Source organism: Mobula hypostoma, chromosome 7 (genome assembly GCF_963921235.1).
Source record: "Mobula hypostoma chromosome 7, sMobHyp1.1, whole genome shotgun sequence".
NCBI classification, from domain to species: Eukaryota; Metazoa; Chordata; class Chondrichthyes; order Myliobatiformes; family Myliobatidae; genus Mobula; species Mobula hypostoma.
Genome location: NC_086103.1, coordinates 16,650,745 through 16,663,623, shown reverse-complemented (window position 1 = coordinate 16,663,623; position 12,879 = coordinate 16,650,745). Strand labels below are relative to the sequence as shown.

The following is a 12,879-nucleotide window of genomic DNA, read 5'->3' as shown; positions in this document are numbered from 1 at the left end:
TCATTGAAAGTGGCGACACACACAAATAGGGTCATAAAGAAAGCTTTTAGCACATTGGCCTTCATAAATCAAAGTACTGAGTACAGGAGTTGGAATGTTATGTTGAAGTTCTATAAGACATTGGTGAGATCTAATTTGGAGTGTTGTGTGCAGTTTTGGTCATCTACCTGCAAGAAAGATGTCAATAAAATTGAATCATATGACTGGCAGTTGTCAGGAAATTTGTTAACTAAACAGCAGCAGTTCAATGTAATACATAATATTAGAAATAAATCAAAATAAATATTAGAAATAAATCAAAGTAAATATACATATTGAGCAGATTAAAAATAATTTTAAAACAGAAGTGATATACATTAAAAAAGTGAGGTCGCGTTCATTGGGTTCAATGTCCATTTAGGAATCATGGCCAAGTGGAAGAAGCTGTTGCTGAATAGTTGAGTGTGTGCCTTCAGGCTCTGTACCTCCTTTCTGATGAGAAGAGAGCATACTCTGGGTGAGAGACGTCTTTAATAATGGTTGTTGCCTTTCTGAGGCACTGCTCTTTGAAGACATCTTGGGTACTATGCAGGCAGGTTCCCAAGATGGAGCTGACTAATTTTACAACTTTCCGTAGCTTCTTTCAGTCCTGTGCAGTAGCTCCCCCGCCCCCCATACCAGACAGTGACACAGTCTGTCAGAATGCTCTCCACAGTACATCTACTGAAGTCTTGAAAATCGACAAGCCAAAGCTCTTCGAACTCCTAATGAAATATAGCCACTGTCTTGCCTTCTTTATAGCTGCATAGAGGTATTAGGACCAAGTTAGATCCTCAGAGATCTTGACACTCAAACTTGAAATTCTTCACTCTCTCCACTTCTGATTCCTCAGAGGATTAGTCTGTGTCCCCTTTTCTTACCCTTCCTGAAGTCTACAATCAGTTCTTTCACATTACTGACATTGTGTAAGGTTGCTGCTGTGACACTACTCAACTAGCTGGTATATCTCGCTCCTGTACACCCTCTCATCCTGATCGGAGATTCTACCAACAATGGTTGCATGATCAACAAATTTATAGATGGTATATGAGCTATGCCTAGCCACACAGTCATGGGTAGAGAGAGAGAGTAGAGCAGTGATCTAAGCACACACCCAAGGTGCAACAGTGTTGATTGTCAGTGAGGAGATATTAACATAGAAACATAGAAAATAGGTGCAGGAGCACGATTATCATCAATCCACAGATTGTGGTCTTCCGTTTAGGGAGTCGAAGATCCAATTGCAGAGGGAGGTTCATAGTCCCAGATCCTGTAACTTCTCAATCAGGATTGTGGGAATGATGGTGTTAAACATTGAGCTACAGTCAACTAACAGCATCCTGACATAAGTGTTTGCGTGTCCAGGTGGTCTAAGGCCATGTGAAGGATCATTGAGATTACAACTGCTGTCAACCTATTGTGGCAATAGGTCCAGGTCCTTGCTGAGGCAGGAGCTCATTCTCCCATGACCAATCTCCCAAAACATTTCATCACCATAGATGTGAATGCTAATGTGCGATAGTCATTAAGGCAGTTCAACTCTTCTTGGGCACTGGTATAGTTGTTGCTTTTTTGAAGCAGGTGGGAACTTCTGAGCATAGCAGTGAAAATGTCATTGAATACTCCCGCCAGTTATTTAGTACAAGTTTTCAGAGTCTTACCAGGTACTCCATTGGGTCACCCTCCTTAAAGACAGCCTAACATCGGCCTCTGAGACAGAGATCACAGTGTCATCAGGTGCAGCAGGGATCTTCACAGCTGTAGTTATATTCGCCCTATCAATGCGGACATAGAAGGCGTTTAAGTTCATCCGGTAGTGAAGCATTACTGCTATTCGTACTATTGTTTCGTCTTACAGGAAACAGTGTCTTGCAAACCCTTCTGGAGTTGACTTGCATCCGATGTCGCTTCCAACTGCTCCCGGAATTGTCTCCTCACTCTTGAAATAGTCCTCAAGTCATATCTGGTTTTCTGTACAGGCCTAGGTCACCAGACTTAAATACCACAGATCAGGCCCTCAACAGACGACAAACCTCCTCATTCAGCCACGGCTTTTGGTTTGGAAATGTACAGCAAGTTTTCATAAGCACAAACTCATCCACACAGGTCTTAATGAAGTCAGTAACAACTGTGGAATACTCATCCAGATTCAAAGATGGACCCCCGAATACAGTCCAGTGCACTGATTCAAAGCAGCCCTGTAAGTGATCTACTGCTTCTCTTGTCTATATCTTGTTGATTCTCACTGCTGGTGCTGCAGTCTTCAGTCTCTGCCTATACTCAGGGAGAAGTACAGCCAGGTGACCAGACTTTCCAAAGTGAGGGCGTGGAACAGCACGGAAGGCATTCTTGATGGTGGTGCAGTGCATTGTTTCCTCTGGTACTGCAAGAGACTTGATGGTAATTGTTCAGTGACTTTCAGGCTGACCTTGTTAAAACCCCCAAAATGACGGTGAAGGTGTCTGGGTGTGCTGTTTTGTGCACTTTGATCCCATTGCTCGGGTCATCTAAAGTCTGCTTGACGTTGGCCTGATGTGGAATGTATACCACTACCAAAATTATTGCAGAAATCTCCCGCAGCAGGTAAAATGGATGGCACTTATTTGCAAGATATTCCAGGTCTGGTGAGCAGAATTAGGACGTCACTCATATATTTGTGCACCGAGTTGATCACGAAGCACACACCTCAACCTTTGCTTTTGAGAGACTCAGTGGACCTATCTTGACAGTGTATCATAAACCCATCAATCTGAATTGCTGCGTTCGATACAGAAGGGGTTAACCAGCAGGATTCCATGAAACAAAGGATGCACACAGTCCTATTGTCCCTGATACATCACCCTAGATCTGAGATCTTGGATTTTATTTACTAGAGACTGCATTTGCCAGCAAGATAGTCAGTACTGGGAGTTGAAAATCCCGTTTCCTTCGACACACTTGTATCCCCAACCTGCAGCCACACTTCCTACACAGAATCCAGCGAGAAGATTGCCACAATCGACATTGTTTCTGTTGGTTTTAAGCAGCAATAATTTATTTAATGGCATTAAAATATCTTTGGTTTGTAAGGTTGTCATAGTGGGGTGGTAGTGGGGATAAGCTCCCACTACCTATAAAGTGCTCCAAATGGCATGTGTCTCTTACAGCCTCTGACAACCAAATCCAACTCTTGGCCTTCACATGTGGCTTAGCTACTAGGCCCGGCGGAACTGTTTCTACTGACAAGAGAGGGGGCAAAGGCGGACCTCTGGCACCTCAAAACCGGTTACTATGGGCAGGTGGGCTATCAGCCTTGGAGGGCAGCCCGCCTAGGAGAAAGAAAACTGATTTTAAACCTCCGCTGCCTTGCAGCCATACCCACCGGGAAATGCTTCAGGAGTAAACCCCCAAGGAAGAAATCCGGTGCCAGAGTCCCTAAGGCAGTTTATTGTTGTTTACAACTTCGCTCTGGGAACTTCTGCGACGACACTGGTGCCAAGCTGCATTGGCACTTGCCCTTCCCTTGGACTACATCAGTGACGTGGAGAGGGGGAACCTGCCGTATGGTCAACAGCCGGTTCTTCAAATCTTCCCGCCCAGGCTTGCACCCTGGAGAGGACACAGTCCACTAGAGGCACAAACCCCACGGATCCCCTGGGATCAACGGCTGCCTACTACTACTAAAATATCTTTATCGACTGTACTAACCTTCAGACTATTAATGTTGCCAGGAGTTGAGAAATGGAATGACAGGAAATGGTGAATAGGTTAGGACTTTATTCCGTAAAGCAAAGGGGAATGAGGGGAGATTTGACAGAAGTATACAAAATTATGAGGGGTATAGATAAGAATCCTTGTGGGTTGACCCTGCCTTGTGATGCTGGATCCTGGACTTCCTGTCAAATCACTGGCAGGTGGTAAGAGCAGGCTCCCTCACCTCCACCCCTCTGACTCTCAACACAGGAGCCCCTCAGGACTGTGTAACAAGTCCCCTTCTTTACTCCCTGTATACCCACAACAGTGTCACCACCCACAGCTCTAATCTAATTAAATTTGCCAACAAGACTACATTGATTGGCCTAATCTCAAACAATAATGAGGTGGCCTACAGGGAAGAAGTCATCTCCCTGATACAGTGATGTCAAGAAAACAACCTCTCCCTCGATGTCGCAAAAACAAAGGAGCTGGTTGTGGATCACAAGAGGAATGGAGACCGGCTAACCCTTATTGACATTAATGGATCTGGGGTTGAGAGGGTAAACAGCTTCAAATTCCTCAGCATCCACATCACCAAGGACCTCACGAGATCTGTACACACCAGCTGTGAGGTGAAAGTTTGGTATGAACCCCCAAATCCAAAGGACTTCCTACAGGGGCACAATTGAGAGCATCCTGACTGGTTGCATCACTGCCTGGTATGGGAACTATACCTCCCTTAATCACAGGACTCTGCAGAGAGTGGTGCAGACAGCCCAGCACATCTGTAGATGTGAACTTCCCATGATTCAGGACATTTGCAAAGATAGGCATGTAAAAATGGCCCATAGGATCATTGGGGACCCGAGTCACCCCAGCCACAATCTATTCCAGCGGCTACCATCTGGGAAACAGTACTGCAGCTTATACTGCAGGCTTATAGAGAACGTAAGGAGGCATGGGATCCAAGGGGACATTACTTTGTGGATCCAGAACTGGCTTGCCCACAGAAGGCAAAGAGTGGTTATAGACGGGTCATATTCTGCATGGAGGTCGGTGACCAGTGGTGTGCCTCGGGGATCTGTTCTGGGACCCTTTCTCTTAATGATTTTTATAAATGACCTGGATGAGGAAGTGGAGGGATGGGTTAGTAAATTTGCTGATGACACAACGGTTGGAGGTGTTGTGGATAGTGTGGAGGGCTGTCAGAGGTTACAGCGGGACATTGATAGGATGAAAAACTGGGGTGGGAAGTGGCAGATGGAGTTCAACCCAGATAAGTGTGAGGTGGTTCATTTTGGTAGGTCAAATATGATGACAGAATATAGTATTAATGGTAAGACTCTTGGCAGTGTGGAGGATGAGAGAGATCTTGGGGTCTGAGTCCACAGGACACTCAAAGCTGCTGCGCAGGTTGATGCTGTGGTTAAGAAAGCAAACGGTGCAATCGTGGTATTGAGTTTAAGAGCCGAGAGGACCCCACTTGGAGTACTGTGCTCAGTTCTGGTCGCCTCACTTGAGGAAGGATGTGGAAACCATAGAAAGGATGCAGAGGAGATTTACAAGGATGTTGCCTGGATTGGGGAGAATACCTTATGAGAATAGGTTAAGTGAACTCAGTCTTTTCTCCTTGGAGCAACAGAGGATGAGAGGTGACCTGACAGAGATGTACAAGATGAAAAGAGGAAAAGATTGTGCGGATAGTCAGAGACTTCTTCCCAGGGCTGAAATGGCGAGCACAAGAGGGCACAGTTTTAAGGTGCTTGGAAGCAGGTACAGAGGAGATGTCAGGGGTAAGGTTTTTACGCAGAGAGTGGTGAGTGCGTGGAATGGGCTGCCGGCAACATTGGTGAAGGTGAATACGACGGGGTCTTTTAAGAGACTCCTGGACAGGTATATGGAGCTCAGAAAAATAGAGGGCTATGGGTAACCCTAGGTAATTTCTAAGGTAAGGACATGTTCGGCACAGTTTTGTGTGCCAAAGGGCCTGTATTGTGCTGTAGGTTTTTTTATGTTTCTAATCTCTACTGGAACTTCTCCAATTCCAACACATTTTTTTTTCTTAGATAAAGGGCCCAGATCTGCTCAGAATACTCCAATTGTGGTCTGACCAATGCCTTATAAAGCTTCAGCATTACATCCTTGCTTTTGTATTCTAGTCCTCTTGAAATAAATGTTAATATTGCATTTACTTGTCTTACCACTAACTCAACCTGCAAATTAACCTGTATGGAATCCTGCATGAGGAATCCCAAGTCTCTCTGCAGATTTTTGAATTTTCTCTCTACTTAGAAATTAGTCTACATTTTCAAATGAAGATTGGATAGGTACATGGATGGGTGGAGTGTGGAGAGTAGGTCGATGGGACGAGGCAGACTAATAGTTTGGCATGGAATAGATAGGCTGAAGGGCCTGTTTCTGTGCTGCAGTAACCTACTACTCTATGACTAATCAGTACACTATTGCAGACAGATCTTTGTCAAAGAACCATTTGCACACAATCACTCAAAGGGTACTCGCATTGAATTCAATAAAATACACACCTACCTTTTTGCTTTTTAAAACGGTTTGCTTTGTCAAAGGATACAGGACCTTTGGAAGTCTCCAGCTGTTTAACATCATAATGGCCTGGTGCAGGGGCACAACCTGAAACAGGGAAAGGACATCCACATCAGTAACAGTGCTCGTAGAACCAGGAACAAAACTGCCCTATCACTCTGTCCATGGTGCAGGCCAAGACCCTTCATCAGCACTGGAAAGGAAGGCGAGAGACGCCAAACGCCAGAATAAAACGATTGGGGGGGGAGGGAGGGGCAGAAGAGGACAAGCTAGTTGATGCTGAGACCAAGTGAAGGGGAAGGGGTGCAAGGGAGGAAGAAGTGAGGAGCTAGGAGGTGATAGATGGAAAAGGTAAAGGGCTGAAGGAGGAGTCTGAAAGGGGAGTGGACATAGAAACATAGAAAACATAGAAACATAGAAAATGGGTGCAGGAGTAGGCCATTCGGCCCTTCGAGCCTGCACCGCCATTATGATCATGGCTGATCATCTGACTCAGAACCCGGTACCAGCCTTCCCTCCAAACCCCCGATCCCTTTAGCCACAAGGGCCATATCTAACTCCCTCTTAAATATAGCCAATGAACTGGCCTCAACTGTTTCCTGTGGCAGAGAATTCCACAGATTCACCACTCTCTGTGTGAAGAAGTTTTTCCTAGTCTCGGTCCTGAAAGGCTTCTCCTTTATCCTCAAACTGTGACCCCTCGTTCTGGACTTCCCCAACATCGGGAACAATCTTCCTGCATCTAGCCTGTCCAATCCCTTTAGGATTTTATATGTTTCAATAAGATCCCCCCTCAATCTTCTAAATTCCAACGAGTATAAGCCTAGTTGATCCAGTCTTTCATCATATGAAAGTCCTACCATCCCAGGAATCAATCTGGTGAACCTTCTTTGTACTCCCTCTATGGCAAGAATGTCTTTCCTCAGATTAGGGGAACAAAACTACACACAATACTCTAGGGGTGGTCTCACCAAGGTCTTGTACAACTGCAGTAGTACCTCCCTGCTCCTGTACTCGAATCCTCTCGCTATAAATGCCAGCATACCATTCGCCTTTTTCACCGCCTGCTGTACCTGCATGCCCACTTTCAATGACTGGTGTATAATGACACCCAGGTCTCGTTGCACCTCCCTTTTTCCCTAATCGGCCACCATTCAGATAATAATCTGTTTTCCTGTTTTTGCCACCAAAGTGGATAACCTCACATTTATCCACATTAATTTGCATCTGCCATGAATTTGCCCACTCACCTAACCTATCCAAGTCACCCTGCATCCTCTTAGCATCCTCCTCACAGCTAACACTGCCGCCCAGCTTCGTGTCATCCGCAAACTTGGAGTTGCTGCATTTAATTCCCTCATCTAAGTCATTAATATATATTGTAAACAACTGGGGTCCCAGCACTGAGCCTTGCGGTACCCCGCTAGTCACTGCCTGCCATTCTGAAAAGGTCCCGTTTATTCCCACTCTTTGCTTCCTGTCTGCCAACCAATTCTCCACCCACACCAATACCTTACCCCCAATACCGTGTGCTTTAAGTTTACACACTGATCTCCCGTGTGGGACCTTGTCAAAAGCCTTTTGAAAATCCAAATATACCACATCCACTGGTTCTCCCCTATCCACTCTACTAGTTACATCCTCAAAAAATTCTATGAGATTCGTCAGTCATGATTTTCCTTTCACAAATCCATGCTGACTTTGTCCGATGATTTCACCGCTTTCTCCATGGACTATGGGAGAAAGGGAAGGAGGGGACAGGCAGGAGAGGGCAAGTAGGGAGCCAGAATGAAAAAAGGGGGAGGAATTCCCATATGATAGAGAAATCCATACTCGTGCCACTAAGTTGGAGGCCACCCAGACAAAATACAAGGTGTTGCTCCTCCAAACCAAAACAATCATGGTGTAACAGAAAAACCATGTTTCAAAGGCAGACTGCATTCAGCTCCTGCTTTGTAGGTGTGAAAGGATACACCACTTCATGTGCAGACAGGAATCCATATAACCCATGACATTGTCAGACTCCTCGTCACCCTGAGCTACCCGCATCACACCCAATCAGCAAAGCATCACTAACTGTTATCTCTCATGAGTCCAGATGGCGTTTTCCAGCGCCTTCGGTACATAACATGTAGGGTTGGTCAATGTACAGTACGTTCTGCATAACCCTACTGACCCTCCACAGAACCCCCGTCACACTCCCACATCAGCCAGGAGACACATGGTCCTCCAGATAAACACACATGCCAAGAAGCATATCCAGGCACAGAAGTCAGGCAGCATGTACTCAGCCAAGAAAGAATCTGTACAAAACTACAGATGGGGCCAGCCTGCTGCTTAATACCATCACTGTACACCGAAAAACTTGACATTGACTATCACAGCATAGGCCATTTTGGGGTGTATGGGGTGTCAGGGAGGGGTAGCACCTCCGGTGGGGGAACATGTCACGTCCTTTTCAAGGCGGTTAGTCCACCTTTGGTCCCCACCTGGCACTCAGCTCTCACCTATGGCTCCCTGTAGCTGTTTGCATGCGACAGCGGCCACACCCCAGGCAAAGGTTTCGACAAGCCGGCTAAACCAGGTGAGGGTAGCCGATGGGTCTCAAACTCTCGGTGAGAAGGGAGTCGTCTATCCCAGCACGTGAAGACAGACTCCGGCGTATTGAGCGGATGAGACCAATGGAAGGTCCAACGATCAAGAAGGCGATCTCTACAAGCGTCGTGGAACGTGTAGAGCACGACAAGATACAGATGTCCTGGTCATCCGCTGCGCCTGGTCCCACCTCCAGCTGTCTCGACTCTGTCTTGCCACTGGATCCAGTGGGAATTGGGAAGAAAGAGTTACTGATGCTGCGCAAGGCTCCCTCACTTAAATCCAAATCAAGCGCTAGTCTCAACACAAAAGTCGGCTGGTGGTGTAGCGGCATCAGCGCGAGAGATCCCGAGTTCGAATCCAGCCGGCTCTCTTGCACGCTCTCCATCCATACTGGGTTGAGCGTCCAACTAGCAACTCGACCTCGTAAAAAGTACTAATGGTGACGATGGACGAACCTTATAGGCCATTCAGCCCACTATGTTGTGTCAACCTTTAATCCTACACGACATCAATCTAACCCTTCCCTCACACATCATCATCATCATCAGGTGCCATGATATTCTTTACATCCTCCTCAAAAACCACATCTCTGCTGCTACAATTTGTTTCCTCATGTTACTAGATATTGTTCAACATTCTGAGCCATATAACTTAACTGGATAGACGTAACATTTCAGTACTCTGAGGCAGGTTGCCATGCCTAGTTTAGTATTGGCCAGTATACTCTTCATTCTCGTAAAGGTGTCTTTTGCCATCCCTATTCTTCTTTTGATGTCCATGTCGCACCTGCCATCTGATGTCACCCAGCTTCCTAAGCAGCAAAAGTTCTGTACTTGTTTTATGTCTTCCCCATTTATTCTCAGCCCGCAGATAGGATTCTCCTTCTTTTTGGATATCACCATACATTCTGTCTTTCTGCAATTGATAGATAGAACCATTTTTGCACTTTCTTCAACAATTATATCAATTAAGTTCTGTAGTTCTTCCTCGGTACTTGCAATTAACACAGTGTCATCTGCATATCTGAAATTATTGATGTTTTCACCGTCAACTTTGATTCCCAAGATGTGTCCTTTTTTTCTTTAAAAAGGTTGTTTCACTGTACACATTAAATAAATCAGGGGAGAAAACACACCCTTGTCTAACGCCTCTCTTGATTTTCGTAAACTGACTCACTTCTCCATCTATTCTTACAGCGGCAGTTTGTCCCCAGTACAGATTTCTGATTAGGTGGAGGTCTTCCGAATCTAGATCTAGAGTTTTCTGTAATATTTCAAATAACTTAATGTGCTTCACTTTATCAAAAGTTTTTCTATCGTCGATAAAACAAACAAACCTTTTTGCACTTGAATAGCTAGTTCTGACAGTATCCTTAACATCAATATTGCGTTTCTTGTTCCTTTGTCTTTCACAAAACCACATTATTCTTTACCTGTTTCAGCTTGTATCTTACTTTTAGCGCTTGTTGTCAAAATTCTTAGAAGTATCTTGGTGATATGACTCATTAAACTTATGGTCCTATGTAATTCACATTCTGTTGCTCCAGGTTTCTTAGGAAGAGTGATAAATACTAATTTTTTCATCTCTTCTCGTATTATTCCAGTCTCATAAATGTCATTGATTAAATCAGTAAGTTTTTCAATTCCATAATCTTCAAGGGCGATGATTTGTTCTATTACTAATTCATCAGGACCTGCTGCCTTTCCTTTCTTCATCTTATTATCATCTTGTTATCATGGGTGACTTTAACTTCCCTAATATTGATTGGCACCTGATTAGTTCCAAGGGTTTGGACGGGGCAGAGTTTGTTAAGTGTGTCCAGGACGGATTCCTGTCACAGTATGTTGACAGGACGACAAGGGGGAATGCCATACTAGATCTAGTATTAGGTAACAAACCGGGTCAGGTCACAGATCTCTCAGTGGGTGAGCATCTGGGGGACAGTGACCACCACTCCCTGGCCTTTAGCATTATCATGGAAAAGGATAGAATCAGAGAGGACAGGAAAATTTTTAATTGGGCAAGGGCAAATTATGAGGCTAGAACTTGCAGATGTTAATTGGGATGATGTTTTTGCAGGGAAATGTACTATGGACATGTGGTCGATATTTAGAGATCTCTTGCAGGATGTTAGGGATAAATTTGTCCCGGTGAGGAAGATAAAGAATGGTAGGGTGAAGGAAGCATGGATGACAAGTGAGGTGGAAAATCTAGTCAGGTGGAAGAAGGCAGCATACATGAGGTTTAGAAAGCAAGGATCAGATGGGTCTATTGAGGAATATAGGGTAGCAAGAAAGGAGCTTAAGAAGGGGCTGAGAAGAGCAAGAAGGGGGCATGAGAAGGCCTTGGCGAGTAGGGTAAAGGAAAACCCCAAGGCATTCTTCAATTATGTGAAGAACAAAAAGGATGACAGGAGTAAAGGTAGGACCGATTAGAGATAAAGGTGGGAAGATGTGCCTGGAGGCTGTGGAAGTCAGCGAGGTCCTCAATGAATACTTCTGTTCGGTATTCACCAATGAGAGGGAACTTGATGACAGTGAGGACAATATGAGTGAGGTTTATGTTTTGGAGCATGTTGATATTAAGGCAGAGGAGGTGTTGGAGTTATTAAAATACATCAGGACAGATAAGTCCCTGGGGCCTGACGGAATATTCCCCAGGCTGCTCCACGAGGCGAGGGAAGAGATTGCTGAGCCTCTGGCTAGGATCTTTATGTCCTCATTGTGTACAGGAATGGTAATGGAGGATTGGAGGAAGGCGAATGTTGTCCCCTTGTTCAAAAAAGGTAGTAGGGATAGTCCAGGTAATTATAGACCAGTGAGCCTTACATCTGTGGTGGGAAAGCTGTTGGAAAAGATTCTTAGAGATAGGATCTGTGGGCATTTGGAGAATCATGGTCTGATCAGGGACAGTCAGCATGGCTTTGTGAAGGGCAGATCATGTCTAACAAGCCTGACAGAGTTCTTTGAGGAGGTGACCAGGCATATAAATGAGGCTAGTGCAGTAGATGTGATCTATATGGATTTTAGTAAGGCATTTGACAAGGTTCCACACGGTTGGCTTACTCAGAAAGTCAGAAGGCATGGGATCAAGGAAAGTTTGGCCAGGTGGATTCAGAATTGGCTTGCCTGCAGAAGGCAGAGGGGGGTGGTGGTGGAGGGAGTACATTCAGATTGGAGGATTGTGACTAGTGGTGTCCCACAAGGATCTGTTCTGGGACCTCTACTTTTCGTGATTTTTATTAACGACCTGGATGTGGGGGTAGACGGGTGGGTTGGCAAGTTTGCAGACGACACAAAGGTTGGTGGCGTTGTAGATAGTGTAGAGGATTGTCAAAGATTGCAGAGAGACATTGATAGGTTGCAAAAGTGGGCTGAGAAATGGCAGATGGAGTTCAGTCTGGAGAAGTGTCAGGTGGTACACTTTGGAAGGACAAACTCCAAGGCAGAGTACAAAGTAAATGGCAGGATACTCGGTAGTGTGGAAGAGCAGAGGGTTCTAGGGGTACATGTCTACAGATCCCTGAAACACAAAATAATCTGCAGATGCTGGGGTCAAAACAACACTCCAACACGCTGAAGGAACTCAGCAGGTCAGGCAGCATCCGTGGAAACAATCAGTCAACATTTCAGGCGGAACCCTTTGTCAGGCCTGAAATGTTGACTGATCGTTTCCACAGATGCTGCCCGACCTGCTGAGTTCCTCCAGCGCGTTGTGAGTGGTACAGATTCCTGAAAGTTGCCTCACAGGTGGATAGGGTAGTTAAGAAAGCTCATGAGGTGTTAGCTTTCATAAGTCGAGGGACAGAGTTTAAGAGCCGCAAGGTAATGATGCAGCTCTATAAAACTCTGGTTAGGCCACACTTGGAGTACTGTGTCCAGTTCTGGTCACCTCACTATAGGAAGGATGTGGAAGCATTGGAAAGGGTGCAGAGGAGATTTACCAGCTGCTTGGTTTAGAGAGTATGGATTATGATCAGAGATTAAGGGAACCAGGGCTTTACTCTTTGGAGAGAAGGATGATGAGAGG

At 45.3% G+C, this 12,879-nt stretch overlaps 1 protein-coding gene across 2 annotated transcripts in view; it reads right to left on the bottom strand.

The window, feature by feature from the left end:
* hmmr (hyaluronan-mediated motility receptor (RHAMM)) overlaps window positions 1-12,879 on the bottom strand; it is a 98,774-nt gene that overhangs the window by 84,353 nt on the left and 1,542 nt on the right. For both annotated transcript variants that reach the window (XM_063052630.1, XM_063052631.1), the window contains exon 2: window positions 6,241-6,339. In XM_063052630.1, the coding sequence (XP_062908700.1) occupies window positions 6,241-6,339 (99 nt within the window). The remainder of the gene's footprint in view (window positions 1-6,240; window positions 6,340-12,879) is intronic.